The sequence below is a fragment of the Pseudorca crassidens genome, chromosome 16, assembly GCF_039906515.1.
Source record: "Pseudorca crassidens isolate mPseCra1 chromosome 16, mPseCra1.hap1, whole genome shotgun sequence".
Taxonomy (NCBI): Eukaryota; Metazoa; Chordata; class Mammalia; order Artiodactyla; family Delphinidae; genus Pseudorca; species Pseudorca crassidens.
Genome location: NC_090311.1, coordinates 38,030,689 through 38,054,420, shown reverse-complemented (window position 1 = coordinate 38,054,420; position 23,732 = coordinate 38,030,689). Strand labels below are relative to the sequence as shown.

General features: G+C 35.6%; 1 protein-coding gene across 2 annotated transcripts in view; it reads right to left on the bottom strand.

Moving 5' to 3' along the window:
* The window catches only part of ATAD1 (ATPase family AAA domain containing 1), a 55,953-nt gene extending 32,275 nt beyond the window's left edge, over nt 1-23,678 (bottom strand). For both annotated transcript variants that reach the window (XM_067710112.1, XM_067710113.1), the window contains exons 1-5: nt 23,523-23,678; nt 20,367-20,541; nt 9,740-9,838; nt 7,782-7,902; nt 2,385-2,585 (exon numbers count right to left, since the gene is read on the bottom strand). In XM_067710112.1, coding sequence (XP_067566213.1) covers nt 2,385-2,585; nt 7,782-7,902; nt 9,740-9,838; nt 20,367-20,541; nt 23,523-23,638 — 712 coding nt within the window. In that variant the 5' untranslated portion in view covers nt 23,639-23,678. The remainder of the gene's footprint in view (nt 1-2,384; nt 2,586-7,781; nt 7,903-9,739; nt 9,839-20,366; nt 20,542-23,522) is intronic.
* Nucleotides 23,679-23,732: the final 54 nt, after the last annotated feature.

Genomic DNA, 23,732 nt, shown 5'->3' with positions numbered 1-23,732 from the left:
TGCAGGTCCGGAGCCTGTGCTCCGCAACGGGAGAGGCCACAACAGTGAGAGGCCCTCGTACCGCAAAAAAAAAAAAAAAAAAAAAAAAAGTTTAAAAATTTGAAGACATAAAAGGGATTGAAATTTTAACAGAAGAGCAAGTTATAGTGAAAATAGATAAATTTGAAAAATAAACAAACAGAACTTCTAAAATTCAAATATGATTGGCAGAATACAAACCCAATTGTTGCAAGATTGAACACAGCCAAGCAAAGAATCGCTTTTTATTACTTACTCAATGACTGACTGACTTGAGTTTCACCATTATTTTATGTATCGACAAAAAATTTTAACTACTGCCAATTAAATTATAACATGCTATCCCAATTTCAGGGATGTTAAAATGTAAAAAACTAAAATAAAACTATGTTTTAGAACTGACGAAATATCGTAGAGAACTAGATGCTACAACTATGGAAATGACTCAAAATTAAGTAGAGAGTTGAAGAAAAAATATATATATAATAAAACAGAAGTCTTGCAATATTCAATAGCAACTAGAGAGAAAAGATAGATTAATTACAAAGAAATATTAGGCTATAAGCAGAATTCTCAAAAGCGACAAGAAAGACTGGTAGACAACAAACTTTTGGCTTTAAAATGCTGAAAGAAAATAATTCTGTATCATTTAACAATAAAAACAGAGTCAACACATTTTCACACAAAGACAACTCACTGTACTCACAATCACTGCTGAAAGAATTTTGACAGACTTCAGTAAGAAGGAAATTAAATCCAGAAAAGGCAGGTGCAAGAAGTAATAGTGAGCAAAATAATTGGTAAGGTGGATCTCTAAACAAGCACTGCCAGTATAAAAATAACAATATGGAAAAGTAAAAAACAAGAGAAACTGTTAACAAAAACATATAAGAGATGAGAGGAATGATTAGTATCCAAGAGTTCTAAGGTCCCTGTATTATTTGGGAAGATGCGAGAAATAATTAGCCTAGACTTTTAAGACAAGTAGCTGTGCTAAATGTATGCTAAAAGAAAAAGAATACAGTTGACTCTTGAAGAAGGTACGAGTTATGGGCGCTGAGCCTTTCCATAGTCCAAAATCCACATATAATTTACAGTTGGCCCTCTATATACACAGTTCCTCCGTAGCTGCAGTTCATGTGGTGATAAGAGTTTTTACTGTTGAGAAAAATCCACGTATAAGTGGGCCCATTCAAACCTGTTGTTCAAGGGTCAACTGTACATAACTTCTAAACCTGTGTGAGGGAAAAGGGAATTAAAAACGTGCAAAAGTCCACTAGATTGGTAAATATCCATAAAAAGCACACAGTTATGTGGTAGAAATAAATCTAAATATATCAGCTATCAAAATGAAAGCAAACCGACCACAGTTCCTGGTTAAAGAGCCTTAGATTAAAAGTTTTAAAAATCCAGCTATATGCTCCTTTGTGCAAAAGTCAAAGCAAAAATCCAAAATAAATGGAATAAATTGATAAGAAAGATACACAAGGCAAACAAGTAACCAAAATATCTATACCTATCTTTATATATATTTCTATATAGCTTATCATATTACATATAATTATAATAGTAAATTTATTCAAAGCTACAGTTTTAATTACTGTAGCTTTATTATAATATATAAATTATAATAAAAATATAGATGATCCATAAAATAGAGAAAAAGCCCACTAATATAAAAGTCATGACATACAGAGAAAGATGATCTATTTATAAGTTGACTGTCCATATGGCAAGGAATTAAACTAGATTCCTACTTCACGTTATATATTTTAAAAAGGAGAGTATTTATGGAGGTAGTGAAGGGATTTGTAAACCAGACACAAGAAGTATAAGCCATAAAGTAAAAAAACTGATAAATGTAACTACATTTAAATTTAAATCTCCATAAAAGAAACTATCATAAAGTGAAAAGATAAGCCAGTCTAGAAAATATTTGAAATCATAATAAAACATCATCAAAAAATTACTAAGAAAACTGCAAATAACCCCAAAGAAAAACCGGCAATTTACAAGCAAGGAAACCTAAATGGCTAGTCAACATGTTAAAAGATGCATAAATTTACTAGTAAGCAGGGAAACACAAAACAATGATGACATAATTTTTGTTCTTTAAGTTGACAAAAATTAATGATACTGCCTGAAAAGATAAGTTTTGGGGGAGTATGTAGGGAAACAAACTGTATACTGGTGAGAGTGTAAACGGATATAATCACTTTGAAGAACTGGTAATCCTAGTGAGGTTGAAGATGGACACATCACACAACCTAACGGTTCAACTTCTAGGTATCTACCCTGGACAAACATATGCATGAGGAAACATGTACACGAAAGCCCACTGCATACTGTTTAAAAACATAGCATACCTATTTCGTCTATAAAGATGATGGAAGGCTGTAGCTTTATGGCAAGGGAGAAAACAGCGGCAGCCAGTTTCTGAGATTCTCCATACCACTTATCTGTCAGTGTTGAAGGCTGAAGGTTAATAAATCGACAACCTGCTTCTTTGGCTGTAGCCTTGGCAATCAACGTTTTACCACAGCCTGGAGGCCCATAGAGAAGTACACCTGGAAATTAACATGTTATTTTATTATTTCCTTTAAGAGAAAGAGATATTTGCTAGTTTATGGGAAAATCAACATAATATTAATTCTGTCCACATGAAACTTTTTCACAATATTCACTTCCATTTTTATTAATCTTTTCTTATAGTAGAAAGGAAGGTGCTATATTCTAAGTTTGTGTCAGTGATGACATGTATTTGGGATTATAGCACCCTTGTGCTTCCTCCCTTCATGAAATGGTCCGGTTCAGGATATTAAAGACAACCATCTTGACATCCAAACTCACACCTCTTGATCAATGGCTGACAAATAAAATCGTCTAATGCCCTTCCCCTTCACGAGCTAAGAGCCCTATAGCACAATGGCAACAGCCCAGAGAAAATGAACAACTTCAAAATAGACTGTAGAAAACACTGTTTTGCTATTGCTCAGAGACTTAAGATAATGATCTTTTCTTAAAAAGAAAAGAAAAAACAGTCACTCCTGTTTTAATTTCCTAGGAATAAAACTATATTATTAACCTAGAGTCTCCACTGACAGCAATTTGCTGCTAAATGCAATTTAAGGTAAGTCTTTTAATATATAAAAGATCTAAACAGACTGAGGTCTTGAGAAATTTGGGGAATCATCACCAACTGTTTTTCATCTAAAATGAGGTAGCATTTTCTAAGTTAATATAATACTAAAATTATGGCCCTGACTATAGATCATTTACAGACAGGGCTGACAAAAATCATCATCTGCAAACTTCTTTAAATATTTCCTTAATCTAGAGCTTCTCGACTTTTCTCATGTAATAGCACTTAAAGAATGACAATATTGGGAACTCCCTGGCGGTCCAGTGGTTAGAACTCGGTGCTTTACTGCTGGGGCCTGGGTTCCATCCCTGGTTGGGGAGTTAAGATCCCACACACCATGACCAAATAAATAAATAAATAAATACAATTTAGGCAGCATGCTGGGGTAAAATGGAGAGAATTTGGAGTTATACAAAATATTTCTATTATGTAATAAAAATAAAAAACAAAATATGAGGGAAGAAAAGTAAGTACTTTATATAAACCTCCCCCCGCCAAACTTACATTTTTTTAAAAATGAGAAACTTGAGCTTGGTTCTATAACCTACCAAATTTTTTTCGTGCCAAACATTTCAAAATAATGTTCAAACTCCTCCTCAAGCACACACAGATATTTCTAGTGGTCTTAATAATTCTTCAAGATTCAACTAACTCATGTTTAATCATTTTAAATTAAACCCTTCTAAAGCTGATTTAAAAATTTTAATCCATAAGCACTGCCAGTATATGTTAATTTTGTCAAGGAGTCCTTGCATTTTTTAATTACGTTCATTTAGGTACTAAAAGTTCAGTTAAGTCAGTTAAATTTGAACCTTCTACTGATACTTTTAGATGGCTCATGTGAACAATACAGAATATAGTCTAATGCCATCGAATTCAAGTGAAGCTGAAAACATATGGGATAACATATGGAATTATTACATTTATTATTTTGATCATATAATTTAATATGGAATGCAGGTCTACTAGCAAACTTTTAATATGTATTACTTGAATCTCAGGTTTTTAGAACTAATGATGCAAAAGTCTTCATATTTTGTTGACTTTGCAGCTACACCATCACTTCATAAACACATGGAATACTCTCAGACTGTCAGATTTGTTTCAAAGTATTCATTTATCAGTTTGAATATTTTATTCCTAATAGTTTAGTTTTGGTACCTCCTAGTAGGATTAAGTTTTTCTAATTATTTCAGGGATTATAATTAGTATTATTAATTGAGCAGTTATTTACTAATGTCTAAAAATTTAACATGCAATGAAAACTTTTGGATTTCATAATCTTCTGGAGGATGGAGCTGTGACAGATAAGGTTCACATGAGGAACAATCAATGCTCACTTCTTGACCTGGGTGGTAATTACATGAATGTTAGCTTTAAAATTATTTATTCAACTGTTTAATCCCCATTTCTGTATGTATCTTAAGCTTCACTAAGATTCATGTTGTCCTATCTGATACTTTATCAGTGAGTACAGCAATAATATTATTTGAAAATGGCACGTTTTCTATACCCTTTGTTGAAGTGGAGTCCACCATGTTAATATTTATGAAGATAAACGAGTGGTTCTGCAAATGAATGTGAGGCATTTAGCTTTAATTATTAGTTTTATAACATTTTAACTAGTTTTTAGAACTTAGTCTGATATTTTACAACCACTTTCAACAGAATTAAACATGTGTTTATTATTTTGTACTTTGTAGAGACTTAAAAATTCAAACCCCTCTTTAAGATGGATGTTTTGGACAAAGGCTTCACTTCCTAAGTACTGCATGCAAATAAAGATTTAGGATGAGGAAGAAAAGAAGTATTGGGACAAACAAATCCAAATTTGAGATAATCCTCATTAGTGAAAAATATATTATCTTATTAGTGACCAACTTTTCTTTCTTCCTTTTTCGGACTAGTTTATTTACTTTCAAGGTTTAATAAAAAATTTGTCCAAATGGTGGAAAAATAAATATCTGTAAAACTACTTAAATACAGAGTACTGGGGGGAGGGGGGGGAAGTTATAGGCCTTTATGACCTCAGAAAGTCCATCTTTCAAAACATATATTTCTTATCTACATTTTAAAGAATGCATCAAAACATGGAGTATGATGACATTCACAAGCATAAAAGTTATGTGCCAAAATAATGATTACTGAATTCAGATTTTATAGAAGGACCATACAGCATTCAAATGGATTTTTTTTTAATTTTTTTTTTTTTTTAAATATTTATTTGGCTGTGCCGGGGCTCTTAGTTGTGGCAGGCGGGATCTAGTTCCCTGATCAGGGTTCGAACCCAGGCCCCCTGCATTGGGAGCATGGGGTCTTAACCACTGGACCACCAGGGAAGTCCCTCAAATGGAATTTTAACTATTGTAAATTTTTAAATGTTTGGGGGGAAGAAAGGGTTACATTTTTTAATGCAACCATCAGTATTTTATGGCATGTTCTTGTAACCAATAAGTGACACCATATCTTTATACGTTACTAAGTATGATTATCATGTGTCATACATTCATGACGTAACAAATCATTCTCAAATTAACTTTCTATAGTCTGTGAGGCAGTGATCAATTTCAGCTTAGACAGCAATGAACTAAGGAAAACATAAAACTGGCAATAAAGCAATGAGTCTAAGCTACGTAACCTATTTCCAGTTCCCAAATGGAACAAGTATGGTACGCAACTGATTGTATACTCTGCTTCTGTACACCAATATCCAATTTATGTTGGGGGTCAAAAAGTAAATCAATGATTTTTCAAATTTTTGTTCTTGGTAAAAAATTTTCCAAAAATGCAAAGCTGAAAAAGCTCAAATAGTAAAACTTTTAGATCACATAATAAGGAAATACTCATGTAACTTAAAAAAAAATTTAAATACACATAGGAACCACCTTCAGTTTTAGATAATGCTTTTAAATAAAAAGCAGATTTACATAAGGCTGTTAAAGTACTCCCTCATAATTTGGTATCTGCTATGCTAATTGGGGCTTTAAACCAAGTCCAACTGGTGAAGTCACCCAGTTACCTGGCCTAAGCCATCACTGATGATAAAAGCTTTCTCTAACAGCATAAAAAAATTTCCTAAATTCATTAACATTGTGAAAATGAGACATAAAAATTGACAAAAGTTCTTTCTTGTTCACACTATAAACAACCTGCAAGAGGGTACTGAAGAACTTAGTAATCCAACATTTGCCTTACTCTTGATCTGGGCTCAGATAAATCATTTGAAATTTTCTTTGGGGGAAAAAAATTTCTTTTTAAATCACAATAGAGTAAATGCTTCTTGTTAGAAAAAAAGTAGCTTTGTTGTTTCAGAAAGTAAAATACATAAAAAACAGATTTGTTGGCTTCCCTGGTGGCGCAGTGGTTGAGAGTCTGCCTGCCGATGCAGGGGACACGGGTTCGTGCCCCGGTCCGGGAGGATCCCACATGCCGCGGAGCGGCTGGGCCCGTGAGCCATGGCCGCTGAGCCTGAGTGTCCGGAGCCTGTGCTCCGCAACGGGAGAGGCCGCAGCAGTGAGAGGCCCGCGTACCGCAAAAAAAAAAAAAAAAAAAAACAGATTTGTTGTTTTAGTTAACAAAAAGAGAATGCCATTTTTGGTGGTAACTGTCAGCCTCTATTTACTAGAAACAAAAATTTTCTACTTCATAAAAATGTACAGTTATTGGCTTCAATTATCTTTGAAATATAAATTAATGCACTTTTTGATATAGCTGCAAAATTAGTAAGATTATAAACTACAACTTATACATGTTATTTTGATATTTCTAAAGATCCTTTTCTGAGAAATGCACTTGTCTAATAATTTGATTTCAGTCTTGACTAGCAACCTCTCTAGTTTTGGCAATACAATAAAGAGAAGTTTCTACTACATGGCAATACAATAAAGAGAAGCTTCTACCAGAAGCTTCTACTAAATAAGCTACGCTACAGCGTTTGTATTTGAAAGCCATGGCAACACACTTCTACAGATCTCACTGTCAATTATCACGTAAGCTACATTTGAATCGCCTTTAACAAGTCTTAAACATGATCAATATATGAATGGCCAATAATAAAAGTATTATATTTAAGGATGTAGTTATAAATACTTTCAATTCTTGAGTTCCAAGGCTTTTGAAGTAATCACTAACTAGGAATAAGAAAATGTTTCCCTTAAAAATAAGTAGTATTTAATTTCTAGTTCATCTGTAGTTCACTATTTCCTTAAAAACAAAACCAAACAAAAAACTACCACTGCAATCTAAAATAAAATTACCAAGAGGAAAAAAAATCACTAGAATCATGAAACAACCAGAAGTCTTATCTTGAAGACAAAAACCCATACTGTTACTTTGAATCTTTTTTTATCCTCTATTTCCCTAATTTCATTTTCTTGTAAGTAATAAAAATGAATTTGAAATAAAGGGATTATTTTGACATGTAACTATGGGGAAAAACTTTACCTAAATTTGGAAGCTGAAGAATAAGCAATTATTTAAAAATCATTATTTATAAAACAGTTCACTGGATCTCAGCAGTCTCTTGAAAACCCAACTTCAAAAACACCAGTTCTATAATGGCAGAAAGTTTCCATGTGTTCCAGATTTTTAATGCTTTAGCAAATATAAAGTTTTACCATACCTTTTGGAGGCTGCAAAAGCCTGGAATTTTCAAACAAATGCTTCTTTTTGATAGGTAAGATGACTGTGTCTTTCAGATCCGTAATGACATCATCCAAACCTGCTATATCACTCCAAGTAACCTGGTAAAAGTTAAGGTCAGCATGAAGTTTTACAGCTAATGTATGTTCACCGAAGTAAAAAAGAATCCCCCCAAATGGTAAGTCTTAATTATACCTAAATAATAAAAGTTTAAAATGATATATTAATATAAGTACTTTTAAGCAATACTGAAATTATTAAACTACCATGAGCTGAAATTTAATAGTCAACTACCTATTCCAAAAAAAAAAAAAAAGGCCCTAGGTCCAACACTCAAAACTCTGAGTTTTAGGATCTAATAAGCTGACCTCACTCCATTAAGATGAGGAAATACTCTGCCAAGAAGAATGAGAGCCAGCTCTGACAGACAGTTCAGCACTAGCTGAGTGGCCTAATTCACAGACGATGCTGTCAAACATAATAAGAATGAATTTAGAAATAAGGCTTATACTCACCAAACTGGGCTTCTGAATTTTACTAATTAAAAGTAAACTGTGTCAAAACTTGTCTTATATCTTTATAGAGAGTAAACGGGGATACATTTTTTCAAAACTGATAACAGCTTGTGTATTTTAAAGCCTTCTGACTCAGCTTAAAAAAATTTTTTGGGGGGTGGGCACTGGATAAACTAACTGAAAAAGACCTGAAAAACAAACAAAAACAACCTAGCTTTAACTTGGACGAGTAAAGGGGCTGGAGGTGGGGCTGTTCGGAAGCAATATTTACAACACATTTATTTTCCACCATAAAAAAAAAAGTGAAAAAGCGCAGCCAGATCTGAAAAAATCATCACTGACTTTCACTTGTAGCTATAACAAAGAACTGAGTTCATTTCAAACAGAGGATTAATTCTGGAAAGGCATGTATGTCTCTGTGCACACAGATATTAATAGACATTGTAGATTTTTATTTCCTAGATTTGGAGATAAGGATATTGTATTTCACTCTACTTATTTACACCTATTGTTCAGAATATTCACAGAGGATTTTAGAGTTTATAAATTACATTAATCTGATGCTCAAAATAATCCTTTAGAAGTAGGTAGAGCAGGTATTACATTGTCCCTGGATTATACATGAGGGAACTGAAACTCAAAGAGAAAATAATTTACCAAGGCCATAAATGGAAAAACTGGGATTCAGAATCTTATGTTGTCTATCATACCTTATAAAAAAATCTAGATTTGAACTCCAAGTCAAATATCCACATGACTTAAAGCAGTAATTTTATATGCCACAAAGGTGAATATATAAAAGTACAGGTTTAACTAAACAAATGTGCACAAAAAAAGTTAAGACAGCAGGCCCGAGACGATTATCCTTGGAAAGTCCTGCTTGCAAGGCTAGCCCCTCGCTGGAGTATGGGAGATACTTAGATTTTGGGAGAGTTTCCTCCATTTTCCTGATGAGAACAGCTCACTGTGCCTAAACCGTTTGTGCGAACAATATGGTTTATGGTGGATACATGTTTTGCTTATGGGAGTCTAGAATTTTGACACATGTTAGGAAGATGCAGTCTATGTGACCAGTCCCAATTAAAACCCTGGGCCCTAAGTCTCTAATGAGCTTCTTTGGTAGATAGCATTTGACAGGTGTTCTCATAACCTGTTGCTGAAAGAATTAAGTGCACCCTGTGTGACTTCACTAGAAGACTCTTGGAAGCTGGTGCCTGACTTCCTCCAGACTTTATCCCACGCCCCTCTTTCTTTGCTAATTTTGCCTTGTATCCTTTTGTTGTAATAAATTATATCCAGGAGTATGACTACACTGAATCCTGTGATTCCTCCTAGAGAATCATCAAACCTGGTCATGGTCTTTGGGACTCTTGATACAAAATGCTAGACAAAAAAAATATTAAATAAGATTAAAGATACCTACATGCATGTTAAGAGGGTCTACTAGATGAGCAGCAATACTCATTTCATATTCTGAAAGCTTCACATTTTTCACACCGATTTGCTTCATTAATTTTTCTGCCTAGAAAGGAAAAACAAGCAACCTCCTTTAGTTTGATATTTAGACACTGGCACTCCATAACATGTAGCGAAGTCTAAAGAGCAATGAACAGACATACAAGATTTTCCAGAGATATTCTATGCCACTTGTTTCATCCTTCCCCATTCTTAAGTCCTTAAGTAAAAACAGATTTGAAGGTCTACTCTACAGAAACCAGGGCAATTTAAACCAGCTTTTGGGAAATGAGAAAATAGGGTACATGATTGAAGAGATATATACATGGCCTCTCATTGCTCCAATGAGATTCTAAGGTCCAACTTGATTTCTTTCCTAGCAGGATTATCATGACAGGTGAAAATGAAGCCTCAAGATGAAAGATCGAGGAGTTAAGCCTATCAAGAAATGGACAACTGGAGTTTCTTTCCTTCAATTGACAGAGTATCTGAAAACTGGTGCCCAACTTTCCTCAAATTACCCATATATCTACAACAGGTGTTCAACCTAACTAATTTCAAATTGTTCTGAGATACTATCCTTTTTAAAGTCAATTCTTGGGGCTACACAACCAGAGATAATAAAAATAATTTTCAATTAGAAGTATACTTGCATATATTTTTAGAGCTGGGCAAAACTAGCCTTAAAGCTATAAGCTCTAGCAAAGCAACACAGCTTTCAACTAAAATAAAAATAATGTTAACAGTAAAACATTTACTGAGTGTGCCAAATATTACGCCAAAATACTGTAGATGGATTAACTCATTGAATCCTCAGAGAGATCCTATGAAGTAGGTACAATTTCTCCCCAACACAGAAAAAGAAACTGAAGCGTAGCTCAGACTGTTACTTGTCTTAGGTTAAAAATTAGCAAACGGAAGAGGCAACATACGAATCCAGGCAGTCCCAACTCTAGAGCCTATACTCTAACCATCATATATATTACCTTGGTTCCCTCAGTTACATGACTGGAGTTTGTAGCAACTAAAGAGTCTTTAAAAATCTTGACATAATATATCCAAATTTCAATTAAGTGAACAGTTTTAGAAATGAAGGTACTCTGGTAAATCATATTTACCTAAATTTTTGTTGTTACATTTTCCTAGAATACTTTTGATTATATATAATCTTGCTATTTGTCAGGGGTATTGCTACTCTTAAAAAAAATCACATCAGGGCTTCCCTGGTGGCGCAGCGGTTGAGAGTCCGCCTGCCGATGCAGGGGACACGGGTTCGTGCCCCGGTCTGGGAAGATCCCACATGCCGCGGAGCAGCTGGGCCCGTGAGCCATGGCCGCTGAGCCTGTGCATCCGGAGCCTGTGCTCTGCAACGGGAGAGGCCACAACAGTGAGAGGCCCGCGTACCGCAAAAAAAAAAAAAAATCACGTCATACAGCATTATAGTTATAGACTGGTTAGAGGATCAGGATGTGTGTTGATCATATCCTAGTAATATCACACTTTTTTTTAAAAAAAGTGCTATGAACCACATCATTTTTCCTATTTAGCCACGCCTCTGAATCAATGGATAAAGCAGCCTTTCCAAATTCTTTTATCTCTTTCTTACAAATATCTTCTCTTTCACTGACTTTAAATGTGTCAGCTATGAACAGTATCCTGTTTTCTGTACCTATAATAGCATTAATTTCTCTTCTTTTCCTTTGTTCTTCTATAAATGTGAAGCCATCCCACATGTGTTCTTTTTAGGCCATGCTCTAATACAGTGGTTCTCAACCAGGGGTGATTTTGGCCCCCTAGGGGACATTTGGCAATGCCTGAAAATACTTTTGGTTGTCACAACTTGGGTGGGTGGGGCAGTGCTACTGGTATCTAGTCAGCAGAGACAGGGATGCTGCTAAACAATCAAGAAGGAAAGGATATTCTGCCTCCCCACCCCCGTCATCTGGTCCAAAATGTCAGTATTTGAGAAACCATGCTTTTCTCTCTATTAGCTACTTGCCCTTAAAATTTTACTCTAGGCCACAACTGCCTCTTGCTACCTTTATTTATATTTGGAATTTCCTAAATAAAAATTATCAACTATGTTGTTTACTTTATAGAGACAGAAAACACTATAGTTGAGTTTACCTAGAATCTTTTCTCCACAACAGGAGTTCCATTTAACAATGTCTTCAGGTTGCATTAATAACATTGATAGGAAAGAAAAAAAAAAATTAACGTTTATTGAGCACCTACCACATTCCTGGCACTGTGCTGGATACGGTTTACAATCAACCCTTGAAACCATCCTGAGAAGTAGCTATTATTATTCTCATTTTTCAGATGGAGAACTCAAGGGTCACAGAAATGTAAAGAACTGGCAAGATTACACAGCTATGAATTAGCATTACCAGAGCTCAAACTCTGATCTAATTTCAAAGCTCATGTTCTGTTAAAACACTAACATTTCTCATTTGGGAGAGCAGAACATGCTTAACACACAAGTAAATGAAAAGAAAGCACCCCAAAACACATCATACCAGTACCAAACTGTGTTCCAGGAACAAGTTATCCAATTGTCTAGCTTTGACACATTTAACTAAGCCCTTATTTCTAAAATGTTTTACCTAGAAAAACAAAATTATGATTGGACTACTTGAAAAATGGCTTATGCTCATGAAATGCTTTACTGTTTACAGCTTAATGACAATTATACTTTCTAGTCACCCACATTTGCTTGGTTTTTAAAGTGGGTCTCTCCCACTCTGAGGAGGGAAAACGGTGAACTGTGGGTGAGGAGTCAGAGGTAGGAGGGAAACTTACTTTTTACTTTATACCCATCTTTTCAACTGTTTCATAGTATTTTTTATCCTTACACTCTATTTCACTTTTTCTCCATGTAAAGTATAATTTAAAAAGTAAAGAAGTGGGGAAATAGGAAATAGTGAACTAATATTTCTGCCTAGAATGAGGAAGGAGGAAATGGAGTAAAGGAGCAGCAGAATAGAAACACTCATTTCATAAAGGTTCTAAAAGATTCATAAAATTGGTTGTTCTTCTGGAAGAATAATTTTAGAAAGTTAGAGATAGCACAACAAGAGTGAAAAAACAAAGATGAACTAATTCAACTTATTTCAAAAAACTTTTACTGAGGTCATAGCTGAAGTATTCCAATTTTAAGTGTAGATAGAGGAAACTGATATAAAGCTTTAAAAAATACATTTAAGTAGGAAATAGCAAAGAATTTGAAGAATTATCTTTATACATTAGGTATAAGCCTTTACCACAAACTTACATTAAAATATTAACAAGCACCCTTTTCTAGACATGCGGAGACAATTATCTTCTCTTTTAGCGTTAGTGCACTTGTATCTTCTGACTTTATCATATAACCCAAAAGTTGCTGGATAAGATGGCTTTCTACTATAATACTCTTCTGCTATGTTACTGTATAAAACACTATAATGCACTGAGTTTTATCTCGAGTTTCCCTCTTGTTGCTTTTCTTTCCTCATCACTTCTATCTATCCCCTTGGCCACTCAGGCAACACTAACTCCTTATTCCTTACTGATTTCCCATCTGAATTTCCTTATTTACTTCAACTCAGTCTTCTAAGATTCAGCTCCAGTAAACCATGGTTTTAGGGCCACTTGATTGGTAACGCAGTTCACAATGGCTTCCTGGTGTCAACAAATGTTAGCTCTTCCAAATGGTAACTGGCATTCTATGATGGCTGCTCTTAAAAACACCTGGCAGTTGAGAGTTCCAGTTTAAGATTTCAGTGTTATCAGCCCTTCACAATTTCATCTATTACTTATATCAAAATAACTGAAATGAAGTTTTGAACCTTACAATATCAATGATAGGACTAAAAATAGGGAGACATTAAGTTAATGACTAAGGTCACAATATATGACCTTCATGTGTATGAATTCTCAGTAGTGAATCTTTCCAGGCCTTTGACAACTAAACTACAATCTCAGGAATATTATATAGTCTAATTAATATGCTAAACAAAATACTGTATATACAAATGCCCAGGAGAGGTCAAGCATTAAGTTATTCATCCTGTACTTGAAAGCTCTTTAATAGTACACATAGAGATTCCCTGTCTTCTAACATCTCAATTAATCCAACCCATCCTTTCATTACAGACATACCTATCAAAACTCTTGTGCTATATCTCAATATGATCCAACAGCGGCACGTGCCCAGAAAACCCTTGTCCCTCTTTAACACTCTGCTGAAACCATCTCCTCTCTCATTACCAATTAAATATCCCACATTTAGTAAGGCTGGAAGTATTCCTGGCTTTAGACTAGAAATTATTTACAAATACCCTGTTTAATCCAAACGTAAGACTACTTCTAGGTTACTCTTCCTGATTTGAATGCACCTATGTCATCCTTCACCTTTCATCTCAAAACTGCACTGCCGTTAAGCTCACATCAGCCCCATGGATTATCTGGTAATCTCAAAATGTTATCTAAGCTTTTATAGTCAGTGTTCTTCCTCTGTGACCACAGGACTCATACCTTCCTCCTCTCCCACATTCACACCTGATCTTTGCCCTCAATACGCACTCTAATTCCTTTCTATACACCAACTAAATTATCCCCCATCTGACTTCCTAAATGGCCTGTACCACAGAATGTCTTCCTTAGAAACATACGATTCCTTACACTTATTGTTATACCAGTTAGCCCTATCTTCAATGCAGGTTCAGCACCACCATTCAATTTATCTGCTCCCAACCTGCTGAGAAATGCTCAAGAAGTTCATAAAAACAAAACAATTGAGTTCCTAATAAACTCATGCTTTCTTCAATTATGCCCTAATGTTCCATAACCTACTGTGATTTATCTCGTTATATACTCATCACATATTTACCTCAGCAGGTCCCAAACCTCCTCCACTCCCAAGCACATTTAGTTATAACCTCTCCCCTTTGTCGAGAATAAAACAGTTAACTCTACCTTAAAATGTTCCTGTAACTACCGATCCCAATCCTTCCTGGTTCTTCTAGGACCTACCTCCCTCCTCTTTGGCAGCAACTCTCCACCTGCTCCGCTAGTCTTTTCCCCTTTCTTCTTTACCTTTCCCTCAGCAAACTCTGCAACGACTATGTTCTTTTACTTCAAATTACACTTGCTGTCCCCACTGAACGGAAATTGCTCTCTTTAATGATTTCAATAAATCTGATTGCTTTCTTCGTTCACATTCCTCATGACATCTTCTCCTGGATCATTTCATAATACAACATTTACAACCAATTCTCTTTTGCAGCCTTCTTTTCCCTAGGCTTTGGTGACTTCACACACACAGTGATTTTCCAGATAGTGGGCAAGAATTTAAGAAGGGGCTTTTAAAAATTATATTTAACACCCCACCAACTTCTCCAAATTCTGATGTTTCAAAATGTAACATCCTTCCATTTGAAAATAACTGCCACAGTGAACCACTGTTACAATCTGCAGTATTTTGTATACTTCAAGGTAAGCTGGGGTGGGAAAGACTGGTACCAACAACTTACATTATTCTGGTTTTATTCCTCCTCCTCTGGCCATTTTTTTTTTTTTAAAGTGCTTTTATTAAAATTGGATAGGTTAAAAAGAATATCTTTAGAACATGCAGATAAGGTATAAAGAACCACAGAGTAGGTGCTCAATGAATATCTGTTATATGAATAAATTTAAGTTTTTAATCCCAGGAAGAGATTATTGTGCACGGAATCAAGCAGAAATCAAATTTTATTCCCTCCCATATAGAGCCAACGGTCTAAGTATTGTTTACTGAAAAGTCCATCCGTTCTCCAATAATCTACAAAGCAAAGCCAGTTATGTCACACATCGTTTCCATATTACAGGTAGGACTGTTTCTGGAGTCTATTCTGGTATATTTGCCAATCCACCCCTGTGCCAATAGCTCATCGTTTTGTTTTGTTTTTTAATTTATTTATTTTTGGCTGTGTTGGGTGTTCGTTGCTGCACGCGGGCTTTCTCCAGTTGTGACGAATGGGGGCTACCTTCATTGTGGCACGCGGGCTTCTCATTGCAGTGGCTTCTCTTGCAGCAGAGCACAGCCTCTAAGCTCACGGGCTTCAGTAGTTTTGGCTTGCCGGCTCCAGAGCGCAGGCTCGGTAGTTGAGGCTCATGGGCTTAGTTGCTCCGCAGCATGTGGAATCTTCCCAGCCCAGGGCTCGAACCTGTATCCCCTGCATTGGCAGGCGGATTCTTAACCACTGCATCACCAGGGAAGCCCACACATTGTTTTAATAACTATAGCTTTATCGTAAGTCTTGATATAAACAAGGCAAATCTTTCCTCCCCCAACACACATGTCTCGTTTTTCAGGAGTGTCTTACCTATTAATAAACTTTTATTCCTCAATATAAATTTTAGAAGAAAAATACAACAAACAAAAAAAGTCTTTGGGTATTTTTTAATTGGCACTGAATTGAACTTAAGCCTTCAATAGTTTTATAATTTTCTCTATAAATGTGTTGTATAACTTGTGTTTGTCAGTTACTGAATATTTTTGATGCTACTATAAATAGTATCTTTTAAAAACTGCATTTTCCAACTGTGGTGGGTATCCAGAAATACAGCTGACTTTTGTGTACTGATTTTGTATCCAGCAGTCCTTAAACTCTTATTAATCCTGATAGTTTATCTGTAGGCTTTCTTTGGCTTTCTATGTAAATTACACTACCTGTGAATAATAACTGTTTATTTTTTCCCCAATACTTCTACTTCTTATCTTTTTTCTTGACTTATGCATTAGATAATAATCAGTAAAAATGTTAAATAGAAGTGATGACAACAGGCTTCCTTGACTTGCTCCTAATCATAAAGAAAATGCTTTCAATTTTTTACCATGAACTATGTTTCCTGTAGTAAATTCATTCTATCATGCTAAAGACAGTGAACCACTTTTATTTATTTATTTATTTATCTTTATCTTTTATTCCTATTTTCTAAGAGCATTTCTAGAAATCAAGAATAAGTGTTTAATTTCAACAAAGGCCTTTGCTGCATTGATATGATCATAGTTTCATCCTCAAATCTGTTAATATAGAATATTAATATATATGCATTTTAAAATTAATATATATGTATTTTTTCCCCCTCAAATGAAGCCAGCCTTTAATTCCTAGGATAAATTCAACTGGCCATAATATATTATCTTTTTTATACACTGCTGAATTCAGCTTGTAAATATTTTGTTTAAGATTTTTACATTCATTTTAAGTTTTGGAATTGTTGTTATGCTACCCTCATAGAAAGGTTTGGTGAGTGTTTCTCATTTTCTACACTCTGGAAGAGTTTATATGAAATTGTTACTATTAATTTGTTTCTTAAATGTTGCTAGAATTTGCCAGTAGAATTCTATGAGCCTGGAGTTTTCTTTATAGAAATATTTTTCCAACATTAATTTATTTCACAGTTATGGAACTATTCATGTATTCTAATTCTTAAGTCAGCTATGGTAATTCACAATTTTCTAAGAGTTTGTGTCATTTAGGTTTTCAAATTTATTGATATACTTATTGTCCTTATTTTTAATGTCTGCAGCATCTGCTATTGCATGTCTTTTATCATTCCTAGTAATACTAATTGGTGGCTTCATTTTTCTCTTGATTGGTTTTACAGAAGTGTCAATTTTATCAGTCTTTTCAAATAACCAACTTTTGGTTTTACTGATTTTCTCTATTATATATTCATTTTCTATATTTCTATTCATTCTCTCATATATTCTATTTTCTACTAATTTATCTTATCTTTATTATTTCCATTCTTTCACTATCTATGGGTTTATTCTTTATTATTTCCATTCTTTCACTATCTATGGGTTTATTTTTTATTTAAAAAATATTTTTTCCAGGGCTTCCCTGGTGGCGCAGTGGTTGAGAATCTGCCTGCCAATGCAGGGGACACGGGTTCGAGCCCTGGGGTGGGAAGATCCCACATGCCGCTGAGCAACTGAGCCCGTGAGCCACAGCTACTGAGCCTGCGCGTCTGGAGCCTGTGCTCCGTGGCAAGAGAGGCTGCGATAGTAAGAGGCCCACGCACCGCGATGAAGAGTGGCTCCCGCTCCCTGCAACTAGAGAAAGCCCTCGCACAGAAACAAAGACCCAACACAGCATAAATAAATAAATAAATAAATTTATTTTTTAAAAAAATATTTTTTCCAGCCTAAGTTGGATACTTTATCAATTTTCTACCTTTTTTTTTAAATAAAAATACTTTAGACTACCAATTTCTCTCCTTTAGAGACCACACCACTCTCAATACAGTCATCAGCATCTATCATAGTGACAATTACATAAGCTCTCAACAAATATTTGAATGTATAAATCCTAATGGTGGAAGGAGGAAAGTGGAGGAGTAGTTTGGGAAAAAACCCACAAGTGATACACAGCTACACAGGAATAGCACTGGGGCCCACGCCATCTCACTGAGACTAACTGCTCTAATGAGTCCAACTACTTATGAGCATCTGATAAGGAATCTCCAAAGACTGACCTTTTTCCTGAGATTTAGACCTACAATTTCAACAGTTGGATGAACATTTTTCTGGATTCCTACCACCAACACAAACTCAATATGCCCAAATCAAATGTCATTTTCCCATATATTTGCCCCATCTACAGATTCTAAAACTATAAAAGATACTATGAATCTCTGAGGAGTCCAGACAAATCTCAGATTCATCTACAAGATGTCCTTTTTCTTTTCTCTGTCATCACAAAGTCCTTCCAGCATTCATCTATTTCACCCATTCCACTCCTTTTGTCACTCCCTTATTCTAGGTCTTTGCCAGGATTACTGCAGTCTATAACCAACAGATCTTGCTCCTAGTCTCCCTGATTCCAATTCCTGTTATATGCTACAGTAAGGTATCCTTAAAACACTGCTGTGCATATCATCCACCTACTCAAAAGTCTTTCATGGGATATACAATGGAGAAAAGATAGTCTCTTCAGCAAGCGGTGTTGGGAAAGCTGGAAAGCTGCATGTAAATCAATGAAGTTAAAATACTCCCTCACACCATACAAAAAATAAACTCAGAATGGCTTGAAAACTTAAATATAAGACATGACACCATAAAACTCCTAGAAGAGAACATAAGCAAAACATTGACATAAATCGTAGCAATGTTTTCTAAGGTCAGTCTCCCAAGGCAATAGAAAAGCAAAAATAAACAAATGGGACCTAATCAAACTTATAAGCTTTTGCACACCAAAGGAAACCATAAACAAAATAAAAAGACAACCTACAGACCGGGAGAAAATATTTGCAAATGATGCTACCAACGAGGGCTTAATTTCCAAAATATACAAACAGCTCATACAACTCAATAACAAAAAAACAAACAACCCAATCAAAAAATGGACAGAAGACCTAAATAGACATTTCTCCAAAGACATACAGATGGCCAATAAGCACATGAAAAGATACTTAACATCACTAATTATTAGAGAAATGCAAATCAAAATTACAATGAGGTATCATCTCACACCAGTCAGAATGGCCATCATCAAAAAAGTCTACAAATAATATATATATATTTTGATGTGGACCAATTTTAAAGTCTTTATTGAATTTGTTACAACATTGCTTCTGTTTTATGTTTTGATTTTTTGGCTGCGAGGCATGTGGGATCTTAGCTACCCGACCAGGGATTGAACCCGCACCCCCTGTATTGGAAGGCAAAGTCTTAACCACTGGACTGCCGAGGAAGTCCCCCAAAAAGTCAACAAATAATGAATGCTGGAGGGGGTATGGAGAAAAGGGAACCCTCCTACACTGTTGGTGGCAAGTAAATTGGTGCAGCCACTATGGAGAACAGTATGGAGATTCTGTAAAACACTAAAAACAGAGTTACCATAGGATCCAGCAATTCCACTCCTGGGCATATATCTGGAGAAAACTATAATTCAAAGAGATACATGCACCTCAATGTTCACAGCAGCACTATTTACAATAGCCAAGACATGGAAGCAACCTAAATGTCCATGGACAGATGAATGGATAAAGAAAATGTGGTATATATTTACAATGTAATACTACTCAGTCATAAAAAAGAATGCAGTAAAGCCATTTGCAGCAACATGGATGGACCAAGAGATTATGGTACTAAGTAAAATAAGTCAGACAGAGGAAAACAAATATCATATGATATCACTTATGTAGAATCTAAAATATGACACAAATGAACTTATTTACAAAACAGAAACATTTCAAATGTCTCACAAAGCACAATGTATACCATTACTGAAGAAAAAATTTTTTGTTTAGTCTGCTGAAAAATTTTACCTACATTCCTTCACTTATAAGCTGACAAAAATATTCTAATTAGGCTATTCATAACAAAATGCTGTAATATTTTTATTCTTCATCATTCTTTCTTCTAAGTTGCTTATACAGTCAAAAAGGATTTGAGAAACAAATACTTTTTTTAGGAATAATGAAATTAAATATTACATAAAAACACATTTCCACATGGGTCTTATGGAATTTCTTATTAATTTCTAATTCCACTATATCCTTAGTTTTATGGGAAAATATTTGCTAGCTACAAGAAAAATGATCCTCAAACATTTTAATCATACCTGTTTCTGAGCTTCTACTTTCTGCTTTCTGGTTGGATCAATCGCATCTACCATCCATTTGATTGTAAAGTATGTTACTGCACCAAATATTGTCAAACGGAAAATTAAGCCAACAACTTCATTCCGACTCAAGGGACGAGAAAAGGCTTCAGCATGTACCATCTTGATTGTTAACCTTGAAAAACAAACAGAAATGCCACTAGGTAGTAACTAGATTCATTAAAATCGGGAGACTGATAGGTAGCGTAAACTAAGCAAGAAAAACTTCTAGTCAAATTCAACATCGCCTACCTTAAAAAAGTGTTTTATTTAAAGAGAAATGGATTTTTAAATGTTAAGTAAATAAAACATAAACACATTTTAATCTCCTCTTGGAAACTGAGGTTTATTTATTATAATTTTTAATAAACTTTTCTAAAAGCTCATATAATTTAAGTAGAGAACAATTCTATTTGAAAAATGCAGTAAACATCTTAAAGCATTTACTGTTTTAATCAGCTTTTAATTAATTATGTCAGGGAACCTAGAAAAATAGTGACTATAACACTTATCCAACTGAAAAAAGGCAGCCCAACAATGAAATACTTTACTAATGTGATGGTATACCAGGTAATTTTTGAGTGAAATTCAAACTGTGAACAGACTCACTTTTCTCTCATACTTACTTTTAAAGGCTTCCAAGGCCTGATGAAATGTATACATGCTATTTTCTCAACTAACAAGTGACATGAAATTTTTGGAGCCATCTTATTCTTTCCAACAACTTAGCTAAATATGAAACAACGGAATCTTCAAAATGCTTGACCCACAACTATACAGCTCTCACTCAAGATAAAGAGGAAAAAAGGACGCAACATGTCTACTTTTACACATATGCCTAAGCAGTTACATCAACCACAGCTTGGCTTACAGGAGGCATGCACACCTGTATCAAAGACAATGACCACCCAGTAGAATAAGCTTTTTATGGATGATGTGACTATCACATTTTGAGAGATAGAATCTCAGCCTCAAATAATGCCATTATACTCTCGCAGCATAGGAGTGTGCTGAGTGCTATGCTACTTGGGGGAAAAAAAAGTATATTTTGTATTCATGTGAAAAGGAATAAAACAAAATTTGTACAGATGGCTCAGAAACAGGTGAAAATTAGGTACTTCATAGACTAATATCTATGGTCGTTCCAGCTCTAAAATTATTGTTTCTATTCTCACTAGCATTATTCAGTTAAAGATTCTCTTCAATCATTCCAACAGAATTGCTGCCAGAATTTTGGACGATTTCCAAAAGAAAAGTCAAGGATTCCAACCTTCTGCATTACTGGGAGACATTCACTTCACAATAATACATTATTTAATTTAAACTTAACTAAATAACTGAAAGCCTTCATTTTGGATAAAGAAATTTTGGCCTAGGGATGTTAAATAATTCAATTCATACAATAAAACACTTACTGATCATGTATATAGATAGCCTACTATATACTGGGTATACAATAATAGCTAAGACACAATTACTTTACTCAAGGAATGCATAGTACAGTTATTATCTTATTAAAAATGAAGCCAGAACAACCAACCACTCCACCCACAAAAAAATGAAGCTAGAAAGAAGCCACTTGGTTAAAATCTTTCATGTAACAAATCAAATTGTGCTTTCTTCCATCAGCATGGATTCCTAAAGATGGGTTAACAATACCCTCCTTCTTCTAGGAAATGAAAAATTGTCTTCCCTAGCCTTTATTCCAACACAGTAAATTTGAAAATGCAGTTGTTATATGTGGTATCATTATGCAGGAGTAATACTCACAGATGAGAAGAAACCAACAGGCAAAATAAAGATTTACTAACTTAAACTAGTGATATTCGAATAAAATGTTTTCATTTATTTAAAGTTTGAGTGAGTAGCGATAAAACTGCCACCTACTGGATGTTCACTGAACTACATGAACTACGACTGCTATCAGTACCTCCCAGTCATCAAGAGAACAGTTTTTAGATCTATTAAAAAAATCAAGACGCAAAACCTCTGTTAACTATATACTTTACTATAATTAAATTATTAACCGCAATACAGTACTCTGGACCTATAGCCACTTCTAAAACAGTTATCCTTCTTTTAAAATGACTTCAAAATCCTGAAATGAAACTGAAACTTCTCCTTGTAGGTTGTAACTGTATACGCTTTATTATACGCTCATTTATCATTCATATGACATAGATATGCCTGCAATGTAAGGCCGTTACGGTAAAAATACCATTACAGCAGAATATATAATAAAAGTTGCACATGCATACAACAGTAGGGACTGTATTTCAATTCTGTATAAACATCAGAATCAACAAATATACACATAAACATCGATGGTGCCATGTACAAGAAATATGGCAAAACACTGTAATTCAGAGTTATCTGTTAGGCAAATATGATACCAGATAGTTTCATTTTAAAGAGTTCTCCATTTCAGGGTAGAAAAATTAAAAATCGTACCACCTCGTCAATGAGCAGTTTACTGACAGGTTAAGGACCAAGAGTAGAGTATTCCTACCATAGCATTTCTCTAATTCACCGCAGTGTTTTACAAAGTTTTTCTCAACCCCAGAAGTCCCAGTTTCGCAGACATCAAGGCCCTATGAACACAGCCTATGACAATGAAAGCCTGCCAACCTTCACATAAAGGACAGGTTATTATTACCACCACCATCCTCTGCGAAAGCGTGCCTAGGCTTGAAGAACCTCCTTCACTTTTGCACTAGGTGGTAGCAGTGCCTGTGCGACAATCAGACCCGCTTCATTCTGTCCGCCTTTGCCTAGGACCCCGGTTCTGAGGTCGGCCGGTACGACCTCAAGCCCCCGCAGCGACCGGGCTGCCTACAGAGATTCCCTGGAAACGGTCTAACTCTTGGGGGCAGCGCTAACGGAGACCTAAGGGCCTAGGCCGGGCCGAAAGCCAAGGCGGAGCCCGGGACGCCCTTGGAGGTTAATCCGGTGGATACGAAGGGCTGCGAGAAGCTGAGGGGCGGCAATGAGGTGGGGCATGGGAGGACGGCGGGGTGACCTTTCCCACTCGGCTTCCCGGACCCGAGCCAGTTCCTAAAGGACCTCTGCGGGACCCTTCGCCCGTCCCACGAAGCCCCGCGGAAACCCGCTACTCACCCCCCCAGCAGAACGGCGGCCGCAAGAGGCCCTAGCAGCCTCATACAGGAAGGAAACGCCGCCTGGGAAAGAACGCTTCCGGGGGGAGTCGCGGCCCGCCCCCTCGCAAGGAGCATGCGCCACCGCGGCCGAAGGCCTGGAGGGGCGCGTTTACGGGTTTTCGAAGTGGTGCGGGGGTACTCGGCGGGAGCGAGGTCACGCTCCAGATTC